Source organism: Dermacentor silvarum, chromosome 3 (assembly GCF_013339745.2).
Source record: "Dermacentor silvarum isolate Dsil-2018 chromosome 3, BIME_Dsil_1.4, whole genome shotgun sequence".
Lineage (NCBI taxonomy): Eukaryota > Metazoa > Arthropoda > Arachnida > Ixodida > Ixodidae > Dermacentor > Dermacentor silvarum.
The window spans coordinates 206373603-206396872 of NC_051156.1; the positions used below are offsets into that span (position 1 = coordinate 206373603).

At 47.9% G+C, this 23270-nt stretch overlaps 1 protein-coding gene across 4 annotated transcripts in view; it reads left to right on the forward strand.

Annotated features, from left to right (window-relative positions):
• The window catches only part of LOC119446537 (calmodulin-binding transcription activator 2), a 493330-nt gene that overhangs the window by 427789 nt on the left and 42271 nt on the right, over window positions 1-23270 (forward strand). For all 4 annotated transcript variants that reach the window (XM_037710984.2, XM_049664202.1, XM_049664203.1 and 1 more), the window contains one exon: window positions 3055-3190. In XM_037710984.2, the coding sequence (XP_037566912.1) occupies window positions 3055-3190 (136 nt within the window). The remainder of the gene's footprint in view (window positions 1-3054; window positions 3191-23270) is intronic.

Consider the following 23270-nt stretch of genomic DNA (forward strand, 5'->3'; position numbering starts at 1 on the left):
GCCTAAAGGTGAATCATCAAATGAATTCTTAATCTTACAGTTAAAGGAATCACCTATATATGAATCCTTTCACCTAAAAGATTTACCTTGATAATCCTCTACGTGAAATTTTAGGTCTTAGTCATCTGAATATGAATTATTTAAGCTACTGTTTAAGTTTAAGGCGTAACCAAAGCTTTGGTTGCTCGAGCGGGCGAGTTTCAGGAAGCGTGTCTTGCGCGCGGCAAAGAGCTAACGAAGTTGCCAACGGGTTGTCAAATGTCTCGCACTAAACCGCTCAGCAAAATAATGAGCTTACGTTCCTCTGTTGTCTTTTTACGGCTTGTGATTTATCGAGGAATTGTCCTCAGCTCGTAAGCTAGTTTAGTCCGCGATGTTCCGTCCCACGCTTCGCAAAACGGATCGGCAAAGCAACACTTAACGACTCCGAATCTTGGGCTTTGTTGAATGTCTGTTATGGTGATTGTCATGGAGGTGATATGATGATCTCAAATACTGTGGCACATGTACGTTAAAGGGGTTCGACCAAGAATCCGGGGGCGCAGGCGAAACTTATCAACTCAGTGTCATCATATTTATCATCCTCTTTTTCTTTTCGGTAGTTACTCCTATCGACTTATCTCTAAAATCAGTACTGTTTAAAACCATGACTCGCGTATGGTTTCTGTTGTTAGCTCATTTTGTGTAAGCCCAAAATAATATCGATCCCATCCTTCCCTCTTTCATTCGCTTTCTTGTTCCCCTCCCAACATGTAGGTTAGTTAACTGAAGAAAGCCTACTCAACCCCCTGCCTCCTCTTTCTTCTCTCTATATCTTTCTTATCTCGCGTTACTGTAATTCTTGTCTGCTTTCCCTACCTTCGTTCACTCACTCCTCCGCCCCCCTCTCGGGACTCATTTTTCTCAGCGCGCAGCTTTACTTCACACAGGGTTAGCGCCCTACTGCCGTCTCCCGAACCGCCCGTATCCTGCTTCCTTTAGCGCCGGTCGCTGCCCTTTTGCCGAAGTGATCGTTGCAGCTACGCCCCTTCTACTGGGTTTCTTCGATATTCCGCTCGCGCCCTCTCGAAGCCGAAAGACAAAGAAGATAATAAGCTGGCCTCGCCGTCGTAAAAGAAGTCGGGGACATTTGCATTCGCCTATCGACCCCGCAGCCCGCATTCGTTTAACTGAATCCCGTTGCTCCCAGTGCCGTGCCTTGTGTTGCCTCGCTCTCTTTCTCCTCGCTCTCTTTCTCCCTCGCCCTGCCTCAGCAGAACCGTGCAGTTTTGGTGCACGAAAGCTTTGGCCAGACAGTCAGCTGCCGCAGAATTCGTAGAGCAGTTCATGGATAAAACGGCCCGAGACTATAGCCGTTACTTTGGCCCTCTTGTGTGGTTGGTAATCGTGATTTGTTGACCAATCGTGAACCGGCAGCATTTATTTACTGAGTTACGAGTTTATATATATATATATATATATATATATATATATATATATATATATATACAGAGTAGATGCCCTGTGAGAAGTGGTCTGGCCGGCAGGAATTTCGGTAATTATAAGTGGACTTGGCTCCTTCTGATTACATGAAAGAGCTTCTTGCTGGACTAACGTTAATGCATTACGTTGGCTTTCAGATTTTTCTTTTTTTTTTTAGGGCCTCAGACACAACAACTCTCTCTTCTAGTCTATCTCAGTTATTGTATTTTGGGTAGCAATAAGAAAGCATGAACGTCATGTAAGAGGCTTCTGTTTCCTCAGATTCAGTGGACTGAGGGAAGTAGACAGTTACCTTGTCGCTGTTAGCGGTGGCCTTTAGACCATTGCCCCCTTGGAATAATGTGTTGAAAGCAAACGAAAACGATTTCAAATGCAACAACAACGAACGCCTCTGTAAACTTGGCCTCATAAGGTGACAGCAACTCTAGCTTTCCTATCACTGCAGTATTTTGTGGGAACGAAGTTTTTCTCTCTCTGTCTCTCTCCTTCTGTACATTATATATATATATATATATATATATATATATATATATATATATATAACAGAAGCCTCTCAGAAGCCTCTCACATGACGTTCATGCTTTCTTATTGCTCCCCAAAATACAATAACTGAGATAGACTTTATATATATATATATATATATATATATATATATATATATATATATATATATATATATTTGAGCACACACCATCCGCCGACACTACGCTACCCGCCTCAGTTACACCCTGCTCCCTCGTCTCTCCGGGCCCACGCGTTTGTATCGCCAGCTTGACTGCGGACCGAAACCCCGCTGGTTTCTGGGTTGCCCCTGATTTCTTCAGAGATTTTATTTGTCCCGGAGATCACGAACGCGCCAACGCCATAAGCTGCGTTACCGCTTCTCCGAGGGGAGACGCCTTTGCCGTTTCGTGCCCTCTGCGTTGGGCCGCTTTATTGTTTTCTTCCGTGCGCGTGCTTCACTTGAGCAATCCGACGGCGCGACCTTTCCGAATTGTTGCTCGCGTCTCGCCGTATTCGTTTGTCCTGGGATCGTCGGCTGTCTGTCGTTTCGAAACAAACGTATGAGCCCAGCTTTTCTACCGCGCGTTTCTCTTTAAGCGAAAGCCCGTACTGTCTCTTTTTAACCCTGCACCGACCTTTCCTTGGCTCGTATTGTTAAGGCAACATTGGAGCATATACACGGTGACCCGCTTGCAAACGCTTTTCATTTTATCTCATTTCTGTGTGTCTCTCCCTCTTTCTTTCTTTTGTGTGTGTGTGTGTTCTCTCGCCCATGACGTGGCCTTTGCGTCAAATTTCGAACGTTCTTGTTTGCTCGTGTGCCGCGTTCACCATAGTTTTCGGAACTCGCGACTGGTTACGTGAAGTTTTCCTTGTTTACGTAGAGAGTTACTGAGCAGTAAAAGTGAACGCAGACCTGCGGCGTCGATGAATAAACAGCGCCACACGAACAAAAAAAAAGAAGAGAAAGAATGTTTGCCGTGGAAGTGGAGTTGCTGTTTAATCAGTGTCGTTTATCTTTGCCGCCACGCACCTTTTCTCATCGCCGTGGTGTTGACCCCGTCGCAGGCCCAAGAGTGGGTCGATGCTGCTGTACAGCCGCAAGCGGGTCCGGTACCGGCGTGATGGCTACTGCTGGAAGAAGCGCAAGGACGGCAAGACCACCCGGGAGGACCACATGAAGCTCAAGGTCCAGGGAACCGAGGTATGCAGCAGCGCGAGCTTTCGCTACCATCTCACCTCCTCCTCCTCCTCCTCCTCCTACTCCAGGGGTATTTCTGGCAAGCCTCTTTGACAGAGTCTTTGACACTTGCCTCATGTAACTTCATTTGCGAATGACCGTACATTATATGGGGGACGAAAGTCAACGGATAATGATAGAACCGACCGTATTGTGTCGCTGCTTCACCAGATGGTCCCGGAATTCTGGATTTTAGAAAGCATGGCGCGTCAGTTTTCGCGCAAGCAGGGGCGGTCGTCTGGCACCGTCATTGCAGCACTTTTCTCACATAACCGGGCCTCGCTTGCCGAAAGAAAAATGTTACGTACCTCAACGCGTTAGCAGGCGAGAAACCTGAACAGATTAGTGAACGCATCATCACCGGTCCTCGCACACCGACGATGAATCTCATCGGACAAGCGATGTGTGTTCCGAAGCGAGCAAGCTTTCCAGCTCACCGTGACAGTCAGTGTGGTCATCGTGCCGAGGGATACTTTTGCAGGATGGCCACAGCCCTGAGTGCATGAAATGGGCGTGCAATACGTGGTGTCAAAACCAGGACTGTCGGGGCCACGAGGAGACGCAACGATGTGATTTCGTCGACGTTCGCATGTCCCTTAAGCGTCTGTTTCCTGCAGTACTATTTCACCGGCGTGCAACAGCCCCCGAAAGGGGCAGTATATGCTGGAACAAAACAGCTACTTTCGCAAAGGAGTTGCCAGTGTTTTTCTTGGTTATTCAAGTGCGCCTTTCCCCCCGTCCAACAAAATTTCTTCCCAAACACTCACGACAATATTACGCGAGTAGCGTCCTGGAATAGAAACGAAAAGTAATGCGACGTTCTCGTTCTTTTGCCACATAGCCACGCTTTCCGCTTCGATCACCTCCTTAAGCTGGTGTTACAGTACGCTCGAGTTGTGCGAGGAAACTCGGACGGGAACTTTATGCACTGCTCTTGAAGACAGCGTACATACAGAGGCCTCAGTATTTATGATCAATGCGGTCTCTATTTTCTGATCGTCAGTTATAGACCAAGGCCGGTTTACTCAAACTCGCCGTTCGGTGCGAAATAGACGAATTCTAGTTCACTGCAAAACGTCCTTTGTGAAGAGGACTGGAAGCCAGCAGTCATCGTTCTTTCTGATATGCGCTCTCAAGCGTTTCTGCCAGTGTAGTCTCACTGGCTGACTTCACATAGGCAATCTCAGCTAACTTTGCTGTACACCAGCGTACGTCTTCCTATATCTCGTGCTCTCTGTTTGGGCATTCAAACTGAACGCTGGCAGTTTATTAAGAAGTTGTCACCAACGTCTTGCAGCAAAGCAGCTTTACCCGTAATGTCATAGCACATATGTCCTGGCGTAAGCTACGCGGTCAAAGCGTTAATTGTTAGGCGATGTACGCATTTACAAAGCTAAGTGCCACAGCCTTCGTTTATCCACAGCGCTGGTAAACTTAGCGGTGGGTAGGAAATTCTACAAAACTATAATTGAAGATTTATTTCACCTCGAAGAATTTAAACAAGTTTACCTTGATGGTAGGTTCTTCATTCTCTCGATATTCAAAGTCAAATAGGGCTTAGTACGGCAGCTTTTCACTGCTCGGAAAATTTACACGTCCAACGTTCTAGGACGTCTATTTCACTGTACCTGATGGTGTTCTGCCCTCGTCTAGACATTAGGTCGCGACCGTTAGAGTTTGGGTCGGCCAGCCAGTTTTCCTAATGACGTCTTCGATTTCAAGCATTACGCTGTCCTTCCGCAGTCTATCTCGGAAGTCCACATTGCGAGCGGCACCGTAATTGACACACCTCGTGCTCGAGTTTGGACAGCTAGTGACCCTGAAGTGCTGTAATGACACTCATGTACCGCTGCCCATTGATGATGGTAAGATACAGGGTAACAGGAGAAGGTAGGATGGTTGATGGGCGTTAGGTTTCATGACATTTGGCTCCTAGCTACCGCTCCCCATTGTGACGCGCCTTGTGAGTGCGCGAACGAGCGTACATGTTATGTTACGGACGGATAACTTGACCGCGAAGATTTTTTACCGATGTGGTAATGTTACATTGATTTCTGCTCCTTAAAGCCAATTCTGCGATTTCAAATGGACTGTCACTTTCCTAATCTACCATTTTATTCGACTCACGTTCTAGCTCTCGCGTTCGTTTTTCGTTAATACATTACGAAACGACCAACCGGCATCTCTGGACAAAAAAAAAAAAGAAACACTGCTGACTGCACGGCAACCGACAACCTCTCCCTAGAAAAAAAGAAGAAAAAAATATTTGAAAGGGCTTAATGCCTCGTAATCTGCTCATCGTTTTGGTAGAGTGAACTTCGATTCGCTTATGCAGCGTGAGTGGACCTGACTGACCGATGGCGAATGATTTAGGAAAGTTGGGAGGCGACCGTTGATCGAGTAAAGTTAGCGGCAGCTCGTTTTCGGCCGGTAAACGCGTAGCGCGCCGTCAGCTTGTGCCGGCCGCGCGCTCACCGCTTTCGCTATAGCAGGGAAGCGGCTGCAGCCGCGGTACCGCCTTTCGCCCCTCTCCTCACTGCTCCCCCGTTAACGCACCCTGGACCATCCGGGGGGCGAAGAGCCGTGCGTGCTTGGCTTACCACGCGGCCGAGAAAAGGCAGCAGGGCGCGGGCCCACGTTGATTGCGGCCCGAGCTGATTGCCGGTTCGACTTGATTGCCGTCGCCGCCGCTGCTGGTGCTCGCTCGCGCGTCCGCGCTGATTGCCCCGCGGCGGTCTTCACTGCACCCCGGTCTTCATCCTTTCGCTTTCCCCCCCTTCAACCCCCCCCCCCTCGGACTGCCCTCGCAACACCCTTCTCCCCCCCCCCCCTTTTTTTTTTTTACCTCTTCAACTCGCCTGCCTTTCAGGCATCAGCACCCGACACACATATCCCGCCAGCCTCCACCACCTCTGGCAAGCGTGTTCTCGTCACATACGAACTCTAGGACCTTCCTAACATAAGGTTGTGCCCCCATTTCCTCGGCCTCCTGCGCTTTCTCCTCTTAACCTTTTCTGCTGTGGTCGTAACGTTTATGCCTCGCCTCCCGCTGGGCTCTTCCCAGTCGTCACCTTCCGTCCTCGAGGGGGAGAGAGCTAGAGAGAGCTGTATGGCGCCAGCTTGCTGCTGTGCTCGCGTAGGGGCGACGCGGGGACGAAAAGATTTTGGCTCGCGAATGCCGAATTCCCCCGCACCCCATATGGCGTGTAGCGCGAGATTTTCTTTTTTCGGCGGCTGAATCGTAAAGGCGGCGGTGCTTCTTTCAGTATGCCCGAAGCGCGCTTTTGTTGCTGCTCCGTAAATTCGTGCTGCGCACTTGAGGATCGCAGAGAACAACGTGCTGGCTTCGTGCCGCCTGTGGACGTCCTTTATGTTGCCTTCCTATTACTTTCGTGGTTTGTTTACACAGAGACCAATCTTCCTTTGTTGTTGTTATTATTGTATAGTAGCATTTACAGATGAACTTCCTTTTTTTTTTTTTTTTTCAGAGTTTAGGAGAGTCGGCTTCTCCGCTCATGTGATATTATTGCGGCAGAGCACGCTCAGCAGGAGGTTCTTAGTGGCTACTTCTTTGTAGGGAAACGCCTGCTTTCGACAATAATTATTTGGTTTATGCAGACAGCGTCAGCGGCTACAACAAAGCTTAACTTTGAAAGAACATTAAAGTGGCGTTTCGGCTGCTCAGGACAAGCGTGCACTCTTTTTCGTTTCTTCACAATAGTGCACTCATTCGCGTTTTCCTTGTCATGATGTCTGCGTTTCCCCCCCCCCCCTCCTTCCCCCCCCCTTTTTTTTTTGCTTTAAGTGGTGTTTAGAGAGCCCCGTACGCGACATCACGTGACATATTCAGGTCTCTCTCCCGTTTCCCGAGCTTTCGAACTTTTTCTCTGTGCTTGCTTCACAATTTATCTCTAAATGCCCAAAGGATCCCGTAGAAATAAAGATTATCATACTCAATGACCGGACCACACCGAGGCATTGTCTGCCTTCTCGGACATGATTCTTTTATATTGTTATCCGACTACAGTATTTATGCTGGTCCGCGGATTGAACACGACGTAACCGTCAACCGGATCAGTTGCTCTGGGAACTTGCGCTTACTAGGAAGTTCGTAGATGGTTAGCGCGAGTGCAAGTTAATCGAGAACGCTAAACTCGAGAATCTAGGAGCGATGTATTGAACAAATAAGTTCTGCAAAAAGCCTCGACATGCAGAGCGTTTTCTAAAATGAAAAAAGAAAGTCCTCCGAGTCAATTCAGGCTCCCTGATACGATACGTGCGATACATTCCCGCATTCCTTCATAGACCTCGAGGCCGCCTCAGTAATAAATAAAGACGTTTTTACCGCCACCTCCTCATTACCGCGCCAATCAGCGAAGACCGAGCTTTTGTAAGAAATCAAAGCAGTTTACTTCAACATCACAATCCTAAGAGTACAGACGTTGAGGGTCGTCGAGTAAAAGCCACGAAACGGCTTGACGGGGCCCCGCGGTTCCCTTTAACTTAACGCAGGCGTATAGGTACATAAACGCAGATGAACAATATTGCTTATTTTTAGTAAACAAGATGTAAACACAACCAAAAGAAACGTGTACCACCAAAAATTACCACACCACTCGTCAAATGGCGATTAAAACAAAATAACACTGCTAAAGAAACATCGTAGCTGAAGAAATACAGGAGAAAATAGTGAGAAAAAGAATTATTCCTCCTGGGGAACTAGGTTGGTTGTATATCTGCCATAATGTTGCAGCCTTGTGAAGTACAAACAGTCATTCTGCATTTGGAACCTTACGTCACTGTCTCTCCAGAGCTGTCGTTGAATATATATGCTACGTCGTCGCATTTGAAAGTGGCTCGGAGCCTTCTTTAGTGTTTCTGACGCGGTCGCTCTGTGTTGTTCACAGGAGTGTTACGACGTCTTCTCGCTGTTTGATTCTACATTCCCAGTTTCTTTCTGTTTCTTTTCTTTCCATTTTCTTTTTTTTTTTTCATCTCTCCCTCCGCCACGTGCAGCTAGGCGTTGGGCTATTTTGCTTTGAGATTCTACTAGGTTTCTGTTCTTTTTTTTTTTTTTATTGTTTCAAACGCGCACGTACTTGAAAAGCCCGCATTTTAGCCTTCACAACGAGAATAGCGGCTGTTCAGGAACCGTCGCAGTCCAATAAAACTTCCTTTTGCTGCCTCGGCAACTCTCCAGACGCCCAGTGTCTCGGTGTGACTCTTATTTTCCGTTCAAATAAGGCGACGACAAAGAAAAAGAAACGCAGTACAGTATCTAGCTGTACACTTTTGGAAACAAGCCTAACGCAAGACTGTCTGTTCCGACCTCCACGCCACTTTTTATTCCTTTCTTCTCGTTTTTTTTTTTTTTTTCACTCGTTCTTCGGAGAATTTAATGGTCCGCTGAGTTTTATTGTCTCGTTCTCGTGCGTCCGGTATGCCGCTTGCGTAGCCGCTCGAGAATACTAAGTCTTGTGTGAGGCAATGTACTTCGCCTTCGCTGTACATTTCTTTCTTTCGTATCCGCCAACGAAGAGGGCGTCTGCCTTCACAATTTTAAAAGTCCGGCTCACTTTTTCCTCGCTGTCGTGTGCCTCGCTTCCAGCCTTGTTCCGCTCTGCTTCAAAGCTACCGTTACTGCTTCATCTTGGTCAATTTATAATTTTATTTGCATCCTTCCTAGGACCCATAAAGTAATTTCTGTACAGCGCTGCTGCCCAGCTACCGCCCTCTGGTAGACAGTGTGACCTTTCGAGCAGATGTTTTTAAAGTCTGCACTGCGAAGAGTTAGAGACACTCCCCAGGATGAAATTACGTTTTCCGCTTGGTGCCTAAGCGGAAAAATTGTCTCTGCCCCCCCCCCCCCCCTTATTTTTAAGGAAATTGTAGGAAGCTATTTTGCGGAAGCACATATGTGGCACAACACACGCTTTGAGAACTGTCTTCTCGAATTACATTTATCGTTGGATGCTCGCCTATGGGGGCAGCCGCCATCACTGGCGCACAGCGCAATTTCGTACTCTCTGAAGCAGATTGTTGGATGCGCAGAATTGAATGTGTGAAGTGATAAAGCTTCGCGTAATTGGCCTGTCGAGACCTGTCGCTGACAGCAGCGCCTGTAATGGGATATTTTATTGTGATGAATAAACAGCGCAAAGGACAACGTGGGCATAGAGAATAAATTGGTGTCACAAGCGCTAACTACAAAGCATTTTTTTTTCGGGAAAACAAAAGAATTTAGTATGCCTTATCCCAGCGCTTTCACATAAGCAAGTCGAAATAAAACCGCGAAATCCAGAAAATTAAAAAAAAATAACTGACTCTATTTTTATTTTTACTTTATAAAATTAAACAGAGGAGTTGTCGCCGTTTCTTTTTTTTTTTTTTTTTTTTTTTTTTTGGCGACGTCTACCTCTTTTTGCTTCATTGACAATATAGGATGAAAAAAATGAAGTAACTAAACTATGGGCTTGCATTAGGTAATGCTTCAAATTTATCTTCGTAATCTATAGACAGTTTTGCAAAGCGCGAGTGCACATTTTAGTGTCAACTGACAATGTGCAGTATAGACGTTACTAGGATAACAAAACAAACGTTCCCCATCCAAAAATATTGTTTTAATCTAAGGTTTTGTACGCCATCTACTTTGTACGCCATTCCATCACCATGGAATGCTACACACCCGCCCAACTTGCCGCATTAGTCAAGGATATTTCATTCAGTGGCTCGTGAACATTACATAATACACCTTAGTGAAGTCATCAGGAGTCAGCTCAGCGCTTGAAATAATAGTCGCCTTTGGCGCCAGTGTGAGCTACCGTATCACGACATTCTCCGACTTTTTAAAATACGGTAAGTTAATTGTCATAGCGAAACTGGAAGCATTACGGATATAATTAATGCGAGAAAAAAAAACGGCAGTTAAAAGTGCAAGGGCAGGCTGTAAACGCTGATACGTATTATAGCTATAGGCGCCAACACCGAAGTCAACGCGTGCATCGAACGCTTCCATTGCGCCCACGAAGCATTTCGTCGGGCCTCAGGATGAAAAATTACCCATTGTGCTCCCGATATAGCGAAACGGCAGTGTTAGATGTCAGCATCAAGCGCCGGCAATCGAGGGACTCGGTTGATTATGGGGCCCGGCGGAGGCCAACGACGCTGCTCAGAGGCGCGAGGCGGCTACAGGGAGACCACGTTCGTGGCGCAAGCTAACGCAATTAGGCCGGAACTTTCTTCCCGGGACACAGAAAGCGAGCTTTGCCGAGGGGGAGGTGGAGATTGCACAACGGCCTGCACTCTGTTCTGCAGGCGCCTGCTTTGCTATAGCGCCCTGCCTACGCCGAGGACTGCAGGCTTCGGGTTGCAATCGCATGCGGTAAGCGTCGGTGCTTCCTCGGTAATGGGATTGAAACGACGGCGCGGCAGCAGCTAGCTCGTTCGAAACACTGTTGCGCGCCGAGGGGGGGGGGGGGGGGGGGGGGGGGGGCAGACGTGAGCGGCACCAGACGCAGTCCAGGCGATACCGCACCACGCGCCACCAACGAGCGTGCGTGTGTGTGAACAAAGTTCATGCGGCGGCCGGCAATTTCGTCGCGGAACCGCCTCGGCAAATGTTGACGTGGAAACCGACTGCACGCTATGTGCTGTCGCGGATTAACCTACTTATACGTCCGCGTCCCCCGTGGCACAGCGCGTGCTGCTGCATGGGATGAAAGTCGCGAAAAAATGCTACGTTTCACCCCCTCCCGCCTTTCCGTCCCACCTCCCTTCCGTCTGCATTTTTAATCTGCTCTTAACAACATTTTGCCGAGATCTGTAATGGGACTTACGTCATCGGCGCCGCGATAAGGGAGGAAGATTTTTGAAGTTGAACAATGGTCAGCCAGAGCATTGCCTGCTAGCTTCGTATTCACTTCTGTGGCTTTGACGCAGGGTCGATACGTGACATTTTGCTAGATGCTCGACAGTTGCATGTCCTCGTGTTTATTTATATTTAATACATGGTGTTTATTGCGGTGGGTGTAATATTGTGCGGGAAAAGTACAAGGGTTCCAGTTAATACGGTTGCATTTCAGTGGCTTGAAAGGTGCGCTTTCCGCAGCCACGTATCCTGGCCTGTCGTCTTGGTCGGCTCTCCTGTCTCCTATTCCTTAACAAAGAAGTGTTTCATGGCTAGAGTTTTAACTAAATTTCTGTCTCTAACATACCGTTCAGCTGTCGTGTTCTTTCATATTGGCAGATCTGTAGTGCCTCGAGCCTTTCTGTGAGCCATCTCAAAGAGCGCAGATTCTGCTTATTCGTACTTTAGCTCTGAAATCAAACAGCTGTGCGCTCTTTCCCTCTCTCCTTTATTGTAACCTTTTGATTCAGTACATCGAGTATGTAATATAGCGATTGACAAAGATCCACTAGTTAGACGTTCCTTTCGATTGTCTTCATGCCGTGAGATCGCACCGCACTGATATAGGGTCAACGCCACGTGAATGATTCAGTGCCATAGCACTCTGACCTCATATTTCACGTGTAACTGCCGATTTAAATAGCTAAAGATATCTTAGTTACGCACATACACGCTGTGGAAATTGAACGAGCGAATAAGCAGGTGTCAGCAATAACGTCTGCATTACACTGTGTGTCAGGAAATCTACGGCTTGAGTGACGGGAACAACAGCCGTGAGTTGTTCGTCTAACTGTTTCCTGAAGTCAACAATCAAGACGTGACGGCAAAACAAAACAACAGTGTGCTTTTTTTTTATTCTAGCTTTTTTTTATCACTATTCGATGTCGCGCGCTTCGTATTGGATGCCGTGAGCCTACTCGCCAAACAGCTGGTCATTTTAAAAATCTGTATTGTACGTTCCCATTGTTTAATCAGTTAATGAGGGATTTTAAGACTACACGCGGTACCTTCACATCGCTTATCTCGACTATAAAGGAAAGTGGTATTGAGGCGCCCTAGGACAGCTTAATTACAGTTGCATCCTTTATGTTGCCCCTTGATCAAATCGGTGTATAAGTCCGCGCAGTGTGTTCTAGTCTAAGCGTGTCACTCTTTTATTTTCTATTTCATGACATTGCATTCTCGCGAAAATCAAAGTAAATTTAAACGTAATCGAACACTTCTATTTCTTTAAGTGAATGTCAGTGACATTTACTATAATGTTATCTGCTTTCTTTTCTTGGTAATCTTGTAGAATATATTTTTCCATTCATATTACTCGAGATGAGTGCAAAACGGTTCCGTTTCGCTGACACGGTTCATTGTTTCATCGTCCGCTTTCCAAGCAGATTTTCGCCTCTGAGGATACGCCCTCTCTTTTCATGTTCTCTCCCGCACCGCCTCGCCAGTGCTTCCGATCTCGTTTGAGCTCTTGTAGCGCTTATCGGACACCCTTTCTTTCCACCCTGCTTGCTTGCCGGCGCATCAGTGTCCAGACTCCCCCCATATCCTCTCCCTGCCCTCTCGTCTTTCGTACCCTGTCTTCATTGACGCTGTATAATTAACGCGCCTGGAGGCCGACGCTGCGAATGACGTGAGCGGCCCTCGTGTTTTCGACGTGCCAGTCTCGCGAAGGGCGTGGCTCGTTGCTGCTGCTGCGAAAAAACTGCGGCCTCGTCGCTCCCACTCGTGCTTGATGCCGTCGGTCGAGAGCCGCCGCCTGTGAAGGGTGCTTCACTGCTGTGGAAGCGTGCGCTGCGCCGAAGACACTTTAGAGAAAGGGGGAGCTGAATGCGCGAACAAACGAGAAGGGAAGAAGAAGGAAGGGGGCCCGTTGTTGACGACGACCCCCGGGACGAGCACCCACGGTGCTGTTCGGGGTGGTCCCGTCGTAGCGAACACGCGCTTCGATGTTCCCGTTTTCTGTCGGAAGGTCGACACGGCGCTAGGAGAAAAGGAAATGAAGGCAGACCAAAATGAAAGATTTGTAAATATTCGTATGTCTGTAAAGAAAAGCGCGGAAACGAAGAAGGACGAGAGTCATCATTTTCCTCTGTCTTCTTTATTTGTGTCTCTGTGTGCGTGTGCGTGCGTGTGTGCGTGTGTGCTTGCGTGTGTGTGTGTGTGTGTGTGTGTGTGCGTGTGTGCGTGCGTGCGTGCGTGCGTGCGTGCGTGCGTGCGTGCGTGCGTGCGTGCGTGCGTGCGTGCGTGCGTGCGTGCGTGCGTGCGTGCGTGCGTGCGTGCGTGCGTGCGTGCGTGTGTGTGTGTGTGTGTGTGTGTGTGTGTGTGTGTGTGTGTGTGTGTGTGTGTGTGTGTGTGTGTGTGTGTGTGTGTGTGTGTGTGTGTGTGTGTGTGTGTGGTGTGTGTGTGTGTGTGTGTGTGTGTGTGTGTGTGTGTGTGTGTGTGTGTGTCTGTGTGTTTTGCTTTTCCTAACCTTGCAATCCCGAACTCTGTCGTGTTCTCTTCGGGCCAGGTAGACTATAAAGAACGACCATCCAGTCACGAGTCGGGGATACTTTTTTTTTATCATTTAACGTACGTCCTTCGGGCATGCGTTTTCAAGTGCGAATAATCCGCTGTTTTCTTTAAAGTGCAATGCCCACGTATTCTGATCTAGCCTTTATGCGCCTCTTATTTTTCGTATTTGGCGTCGTTGTTACACGCTTTAGCTTGAGCCGTCCTTATCTAGCTAACGCCATCTATTCAAAATATAAAATTGAACGGAAGGCTGCGAACGTTCTACTACATGGTTTGTCAATTTTGGTGCTAACAAACTTATCTGCCTGTTAACGTCATAACAATGTATAGATGCGCCGTGAAGGCACGCGTGGCTCATGATAAATCGAGTGCTGCTGTGAAAGTGTTCCCTTCTCTGGTACAATCGCAGTGTTTAACAGACTGCCACGGTGTCACTGAAGGACGTAAATCCGGCGAAGCGTTTCGAACACTGTCGTTGGATTGCTGAATACAGAATTGTGCGCTATTTCTTGCCCGTGCGTGCACTTTTTTTTTCTCGTCGTGTATTTCAAAACACAGAGTAAATGTTGTAACTCCCCCGTTTCGTGCGCATGGTTGTTCGTGTTTTTTTATTGCCCGCTTGTGCTCTTTTAGTAATAGCTTTCCCTATAGGCGCTGCAGTGTTTCTGCATAAGTCGATAATAAAGCAATATGGCGCGAGATGTTGCCCATCCCCCATCAAACTACCTACATCCCTCGATACTCTGGTCTCGCTCACGCATGGCTAGTGCCTGCTCGAAATGTCGTGAATACCGAACCTGCAAAACGGATGGCCACGCATCACGCTTCAGCCTTTTCTCTAGCGCGAAGGAAATTATTTAAAAAAAAAGAAATGGGAGTAGCGCGAAAGCAATTGTGCTACGCACGTCGCACTAAGGGCCGTTTCTGTGGTAACGTTCATTTATATGCATATATAGCGTGTGTAATTGTGATGGCTGTACGCGCTGGCGCAGTAAAATGAAAGAACAGTTTCGCGCGCGCGCGCGCTTTGGTCGGCGCTTGGTTACTGCTGAGTTAGCGTACAAAAGCGTGTCGAACCATGGGAAGAAACCGGACGCGAAAGCGCCGCGATCCCCTTTACGACATCGCCTCCTGTTCCGGGCTCGCTCGCCGTATGGTCATTGTGTTCTCCGCTACGCCTTCTTTAACGTTATTGCGTGCGGGTGAAGAAAGAGATCATAAAATGAGGGGAGAGGCCGTTATTAATGATAGGAGAAACGCGTGGTGCCATATAACTGATACTGCTGCTGTTTTCTTAATAATAAGACACGCGCGATGTGCGTTTTGTGGGAAAGCCTGGGAAGTTTTAGTATTTCCGGCGCGAGACGGGGAAGGGGGGTGGGGGGAGGGGGGGGGGAGAGCATATTGTTTTTTTTTTTTTTTTCTCGCTTGAAGACAACGGAACCGTCTGGAAGACATCGATTACGTCGGCGCCCCTTCACATGGGTACCCGCTACCTGTGAAGCTTTACGTTATATGTGAGATGTTGTTGAAAAAGTGTGTGTGTGTGTGTGTGTGTGTGTGTGTGTGTGTGTGTGTGTGTGTGTGTGTGTGTGTGTGTGTGTGTGTGTGTGTGTGTGTGTGTGTGTGTGTGTGTGTGTGTGTGTGTGTGTGTGTGTGTGTGTGTGTGTGTGTGTGTGTGTGTGTGTGTGTGTGTGTGTGTGTGTGTGTGTGTGTGTGTGTGTGTGTGTGTTTTACGTTCGACATGTGTATTACGGTCTCGTGTTAGGTTTTACGAGCACCATGCTTCCCACACTAGCATATTCTGCACAAACCTGACTCGGTAACCTACTCGCGAACAAAATTTCCTAGCCTAAAACGCCTGTGCTCTTCTACTTTCCGACCGTAATGCACATATCGAACGTAAAACGTGAAAGAGAGATTATAATGCTAACTAGTAGGATGGACAAACTGTTCAATACACGATGTAAACAACGTTATTATGGGCATAGTGCGGCGTCCTCTCCCGTAATTTCTTTTCGTCACGTACGCTTCCGCTGGGATGGATGTCCGTTCGGCGCACTGCGCTGAGAAGTGATAATCTCCGAAAATGACTGTCCTACAAATACGAGCTGCCACGTCCCCCCCCCCCCCCCACATACACACACACACACGCACGAAGTGTCGAGGCCTGGAGCTGAGCTCTCTAGAAAGGAGGGAAAGAGAGAAGGGGTGCATTCGTTTCTGACCAGCGCAGTGGGGCAGGCCAGTCACGTGATCTAGGGTCGACTAATGCTTTCGGCGAGCGTCCGGCGGCTAAATGGAAGGCGCTAGAAGAGATAATTAAGCCTTCCGAGCCCCTAGGTCCTCCTCCCTCGCCCACCCTCCCCGCCATCGGACCGTAATAGCGCGAGTGGCCGTTGTTCCCACCTTCCCCCCCCCCCCCCCGACCTCCGCTCCCTCTTTCCCGCCAGTCTTTGCCCTTCCGGATATCGATGAGAACCCTGTGTCGCGTACGCCGCCGCGCCCACCACTGTCTTTTCTCTTCCTCCTTCACTCTTTCTCTCTCTTCTCTCCTTTCTCTTCGCCGTTTCATTGTGTATTTTTTGTTTCCCTCGCGTCCGTTCTTTGTTTTTCTTCCCATTTGCTGTTTAATTTTCCATCTCCTCTCAGCTCATTATTTCCCGCTGTTTCGTTTTGTTCTGTTCGTTAAAGTTCTGCCGTTGATTGTTGCCGTCAGCGCTTTCGGGCCGCGACTCCTTTGTTCTTCGTTGAGCCTGCATCCGTGCTTATAGCCCCCATTTCGCGCGACTGGCCTTTCCTACTACCCCCGTGGCGATGCTGTCCTTCTGGTCATCGCTTTCTATTCTTGTGGCGTTCACTTTCCCTTTTTCGCAAAAAGAAAGCAACAAAGCCGCTGAATTATAGCACGCTCGACGTGGCGCAATACTAGGCCACATAGAAATAATCTTATTTCTATCCTTTGTTTTTTGCGTTTATTGTTGCGTTTTTGGTCGATTTGCTGCGTGGATCCGAAAGCGGTGTTTACGGTTCGGCTCGTACATGTCGCAGTGTTCATTCCGAGGCTCCTATTTTTAAACGCTGCTTCGTTGGCAGCAACTGGTGATGCAAAACGCTTCTCTCCAGGCGGGAGGCATGGAACAGCCGATCGTGAATTACAGCTGACCACATGGTTATGCGGAGAGTATTATCGCTGAGCGTCGTACACTGGAAGGCTCCATCATTCACAAACACGCAGGTACAGACGGCCAGGCGGCGAAGCACAGTGATCGCGCAGAACGTTGAAACACCGAAGGAGAAAAACACATTCGTTGCCAGCGCTTCTCGAACCGACGTCATTACCTGTCGCATTTGATATGAATACGTCGTAAAAAAATTTTTTGTACTGAAGTTTTTAGTTTTTACCGCCCGTTCTAGTTTGGTCCTTGATCTTTATAATACGATTTCCCAAATATCTTTTTAGCATTGCCCTCCCGCTGCCTTTATCCAATTTCTTGATTTCTTCGTCTCGTGTCCCCCATTTTTTTTTTTTTTTGTAATTGTGTAGTTTTCAAATCTTTCCTTTGAAAATGATTATGCCGCGGAAAGCCCTACTAAGGTTTTTGATTTCTTGTCGCCATTTATAGCTTTACCATGACATTAGCATCTACGGCACCTTTGTTTTACTTGATTGACTTTCTCTCTGTGTTTTGTTCGAATCTCCCAACGCCCACCTTTCTTTCCTTTTTACCCTACGTATTATCTCTTCGTATGCCCGTCGTTTTATCACATTATTTTCTCTCCTCCACGTGGCAGAGTAACGGGTCAAGCCAGCATTGTACTCTCAGTCTTATCTCCGCTGTTACCGCTGTCGTTGTCCAAGTGCTATCAACAGGATACCCTCATTCCTCCCGCGTTCTCTTCGTCCACAGTTGCCGCGGTCTTCGTTATTTATCGGCCGAGAGGAACCGGTCGTTTCGTTGGCCCGGTTCTTTTATTCTCAGCACCGGCATCGCCGTCGCCTCCCCGTCTGTTGTTTCCATTCCCTGCCGCGCCCACCCCGCCTCCCCTCACCGATCGCGGCGCGTACGAGAGCCGTGTTTTCTGGCCTTGTCCTATCTAATTGGCGATACGGTCGCAACTCTGTGGAACACACTCCGGGCGTCTTTTTTCTGCGTATGTGTGTGTGTATTGCTCCGCAGTTCCCGCTTATATCGCGTGCTCTGTTGCGCGCTCTCCTTCGTTCGTCGCCTCTTCCACCCACTCGTGTACATCTCGCTCTTCGCCGCGCTTTCATCCTTGTTTACGTTCGGTAATGGCCCGCCGCATGTCTCGCATCACCATCCCCGCTCTTTGTTTACCTCTCCGGGACCAGGCGTTGTGTTCCATACAGCGCGGGCCTTTTCCCTAGCGTATACTTTATCAGGCGAACGTGTCCATCCGGAGGAATGTTAATTGTGACGGGCGCGTCAGCCCGGGCAAAGCTGCTGATCGCATTGATAACCTGCAGGGTGTTTTCTTGCTTGTCTGTCTCCTTCTATCTCTCTCTTTCGCGTTCTCTGGTTTCATTAGGAATGCGTCGTGGGTGTTTTCTTATGTTTCTCACGTGCTTCCAACAATGTTTCTGTGCTAGCTTTTTTATTATTATTGTTTATTCTCTGTTACTCTTACTTTCTTTTTCTTTTGAATAGGGGACATACGCAGGAGTAGAGAGAACAAGTGTTAATAGAAAAACAACTGGTGATGTTGGCTGGAGGGGAAGGAGTGTGGTTTGCTACCCTGTACGGGAGCGAAAGATTTGGAGAAGGCGAAAAAGTGAGAGGTTGATAAATGACCGTGGAATAGCACAATGAGCGAAGCACTTGCTGTCCAAAACACAATATGTGCCGCGTCTTCACGAACTTCATTCGCGCCACATATGCGCTCGCGAACACTATATATATATATATATATATATATATATATATATATATATATATATATATATATATATATATAGAGAGAGAGAGAGAGAGAGAGAGAGAGAGAGAGAGACCAATGGTGGCCGAATCGCCATCTACACGCTGCTTTTCTTTGGTAGAGCTGAGACTTGCGACCGGCCGCTCGCTGGTCAGGCAGTCAGTGTCGGTGCCGACCTAACTACGCGGAATATTGTGCTGGCTTGTGCTTCTCAACTGGATAGTTCTCATGGATTTATGCATCTGCGCACAAACCACGACAGCTTTTTTTTTTTTTTTCTCTTTTTTTTAACACGTAAGACAAGCGGGAAATGACATTCAGCTCAGGAAACATCATTGTCTGACTGCGACTCTTAAGCAGTATTTACATGTCTTTGTATGTGACCTTTAATATAAAGGCAACATGTAAACATGCTGAATTTTGTGCATAATGTATGCTTGCGTGAACCGCTGTGTATCACAACCACACGTCCGCTGAAAGAGAGCAATGGTCCCGAGCATTCGCAGTCGCTGTCAGAGCTCTCTGCTCCTTCGCATAACATTGGCACGTGCATGTAATGTGGAGTATATACAGGGTGTTTCAGCGAACACTTTCAAAATTTATTTAAGGTTGCCTGTGGCATATAGCCCAATTCTAGTTAATGAGCTGGTTTACTCGAAGAGTACGTGCACAAGGAATTGAAACGCATTATCGACTAATTAACAAAAAATCACTAATTAAGTTTTTAACTAATTACCTGACGGCCCATATTGCAATTTACAAATTGTAGCCGTGGAATTTGCAAGGCGGATCCACTTAGACGTAATTCTCAGGATGACACCACTTTCGAGATATTAATTCCCGAACTTTGCGGAGAAATGCATTGGCGTTCCAGTTAATTTTGTGCTTGAATGTATAAAGCGACCTTTTGTTAAGAACCTAACTGGAACGCTAATGCATTTCTCCGCAAAGTTCGGGAATTATTATCTCGAAACTGGTGTCATCATGAGAATTCGTTCCAAGTGGATCCGCCTTGCGAACTCCACGGCTACAATTTGTAAATTGCAATATGGGCCATCAGTTAATTAGTTAATAACCTAATTAGTGAACTTCTGTTAATTATTCAATTATGCATGTCATTTCTTGTGCAAGTAATGTCCGTCTCTTCGAGTAGACCAGCTCATGAACTAGAATTGTGCTATCTGCCACAAGCAACCTTTAAGAATTTTTGAAAGTGTTCGCCGAAACACCTTGTATAGACTCTCAGGGTTGGAGCAGGTTCCAACATCCTGTACTGCCCCCACGTCCAATTTTATTCACGTAGGTATAGCCATGTGTGTGCTCAACACAGTCTTAGTCGGCGTAGAAACCTCTGCTAACACCATCGGATGCCAGCGAAAAGTTGGAGACGGAAACCTGCGTCCAGGATGCGTCGGCGTGTCTATGGTTATTTCATTGTTCTTGAGATTTGTACCCTGTGTGCGCTGATTGCCTACCAAGGATACAGCTCGAGAAAGAAATTCCATTTTTGTCAAGGTAGACCGTTTGTCTGGGTCAGTTCTGCGTCTGCTTGCTCATTTCCTGATAGTCGTCAATGAATCAGCAGTAACGCCACTGTAACGACCAAAGGGAAGCAATACTCTTACGAGGTTCCTACCTCGTGAGGCCGACTTCAACGTCATTATGGTCTAAACCTTGCAAAATGAGGCGAGGGTTATAGGTGTAAGTGTCGTTGGCAACTGTCAGAAGTTTCATGAGTGAGGCAAACACTTTTTACCTCAACTTCATGCGTGAGCTCGAGGTTGAGATGAGGTCGAGTTGAGGTCGCCGATGAAAGTTTGAGTGAGGTCTACTGAAAGCGCTTATGTGGATCACTATGGAAGCTTCAAATGCGTAGGTCCTTAGTCACTTCCACAAATAGACCGATGGATCAAGGCTTGTTATCTATCTATCTATCTATCTATCTATCTATCTATCTATCTATCTATCTATCTCTTGATAACGCTTCTACCTCATGGTATCAAATTGAGCGAGGTCGTCAAATCTCTTTCGAAATTGCGTTGAGGTCCATGTGAGGCCTCTGGCAGCCGTTGAAAGTTGAGGTACAGGTTACTGAAAGCGCCTCTACGTCATGGGATGAAGTTGAGGGGCGTCGTCAAGTCTGACTCGAAGTTGAGGAGAGGTCGAATCTTGTGAGCTTACTTTAGGTACTGACGGACTAATTGGTAATCCATGATTTTTGTCAAGCAACACACTTGGAAAAAAGACGTTCCCACAAACATGACGGATGAGGACATACACAAACGTCTTTTTTTCCAAAACTTGAGTCACCAAAATCATGAGCATTGTGGGGACGTTTGCCCACGTTTCCTCACTACGTGTCCATCCTCAGGTGCTACTTTCAACAGAACCACTGTATTGGCGACCATTCGTTCATAGGCGGAGCAGATATTATACACCGAGTAGTAGTAAATCCTGGCCGGGAATCGCAAAATATCGTCCACTGATTTTGTACTGCTTAACTAATGCAGCGGTGAGTTTATGCTATATCGGTCCGGTTTGCTGCTTTGAAACAAGCAAATTAACACAGACTCAAAAAAACAGGACTGGTGCTTGTTTCAGTCTGTCATTATTCTCCATGAGTGTTCTCCCTACTTTTCTTTCAAAGCCACAAAAGATTTGTGTGTCTAGCCCGCGTCTACATGCGCATACGATATCGAAGATAAGGTGCCGTGGTACGGTATCGTCTGTACGCGCATACGATACCGAAGAAAGAACACGGTGTTCATACCTCACACGCTTCTCTGGTTTCAAACTTCTGTACACGAGGATGTAAATATTCGTCAAGCAGTATAAAAGTAGCAGACGCTGGCAGAGAGGTCTCGAAGAGCCGGAAATAGGTGTTTCCATGCTGTTGACGCCGCGCGAAATGTTGTTCTTCGCAAGCTGAATTAAATACTTCGCCCAGTAATAGCATTACATTATTTTCTTCGCTACGCTCCGCACGTAGTTATCGCGGGCAGCTAATTGGCGACTAGACTGACGTCGCTGTGTTAGGGCGAGGAGAACAATACGATGTGAGTTGAGAGGGCACAGGGAAAAGAGGCGCGCGCACAAGCGAAACCCGGCCAGGCGAGGCGACCCTGCTGAGCGCTGCGGGAGCATCCACGCCACGTACACACCGCCTATGCTGCAGCTGTCCCTTGTCGTCCGCGTCGTCCTCGATCAAGCGCGTTCCGGATTAAGCTCGACGTCCCGTACAGCAGGCCGACGCGGAGCGCCGACGCTCTGACAGATATTCCGCCGGGAAGGAGCAACTCCCCTCCACCGCTCCGTCGCCAACGGAATTAGCCTAAATGGCTTTGGCGCCCCGGCGATTCCGCCGAGGCGAGGAATTACCGTGGCCGCCCGCCCGTGTGCGCTGGCATGACGTTGAACATTGTGCGCACCGCCGTCTCTTATACCGCACACGTGCGTCAGCGTCTCCTCGCCGAGTTAACCCTCCCGCCTCACACCCGTGCACATACAGGGGGACGCGCACTAACATATACGCCATCGGCCATCCCACTTCCCACGTATCTTGGGCGCAAGGCCGACGGAAGCCACTTTTATGCGGGATGATGACGTGCGTTGTGTAGGGTGAAGGGGGGGAGGGGGGGACGAGATCGAGTCTTTATACTCCGTCTCGCCAACTGCGTACAGTGCAGAGTGAGCTACGCGTCGCGTCATCCAATCAAAAAAAGGGACAACTAGGGCCTGAGTAACGTAACAATTATATGATAATGATGTGGTGTAGTGGGCCAGTTGGTTCTGAGACATGGTGGAACACTGCCCTGCGAAGCAAGACTAAGGAGGAGGTCGTGATGAACTGAGACAGACAGACGTGCACGAAGCTCACTGTTATTTTTCACGCTGCTTCGTCAGTGGTCCGAGCGGCGCTCCGCCTACGTTATCGGCATGATTGACCAGTCCTGAACGGTGAATGATGGGGAAGGAATAGAATCGAGCGAAAGGAATCGTTACAATATACCGGTTAAGAAGAAGGGCTCCCACATTGTCCGTCTCGCGCAACGCGACGCCGACTGAATGAAACATTCACGGAAGGATTCGCAGCGCACATTGAGCGAGACCTTCTAGCTTCTCTGCAGCACGCTCTCATTACTGGCTCTCGTTACTGATTGGCTGACACGAGCTGCATCATCAACAGCACTGCACGGAATTGGTGAGACGTAGTATATAGTTAATGTAACCGGGCGAAGAAGGCCTTCAAGCGAACGCTCTCGCTGCTTTTTCGTTTGTCTCTGTCCTCTTCTTTCTTTGTTTTTCTTTTGTTGGTTCTCGTGTCCGAACTTCCAGGCGCATTTTCGGAGGCGCGCGCATTAGGCTTTTAAGGCACGACGACGCTTTGAAGCTCGGTAATTGATTTATAAATAGCGCGTCGTCCTCTTAGTGTTGCGCGCGCCGGCGACGGTGTCATTTTCGGGACAGGTGAAACTCTCGAAGTATGAAGGGAAAGAAAATTCGCAGTGCCATTAAACGAGTAAAGGTCGAACGGCTTTGTGCATGGAAGACGAAACTCTTGTCTGACGAACAGTGTGTGGCGAAATCTAGAGCGCGTGTGGTAACGAAAGAAGCGAGACACGTTGCTAATGATCGTGACACGGTTTTATAAAGCCTCGCTTGTTGGAAACTTTATCTAGCCTG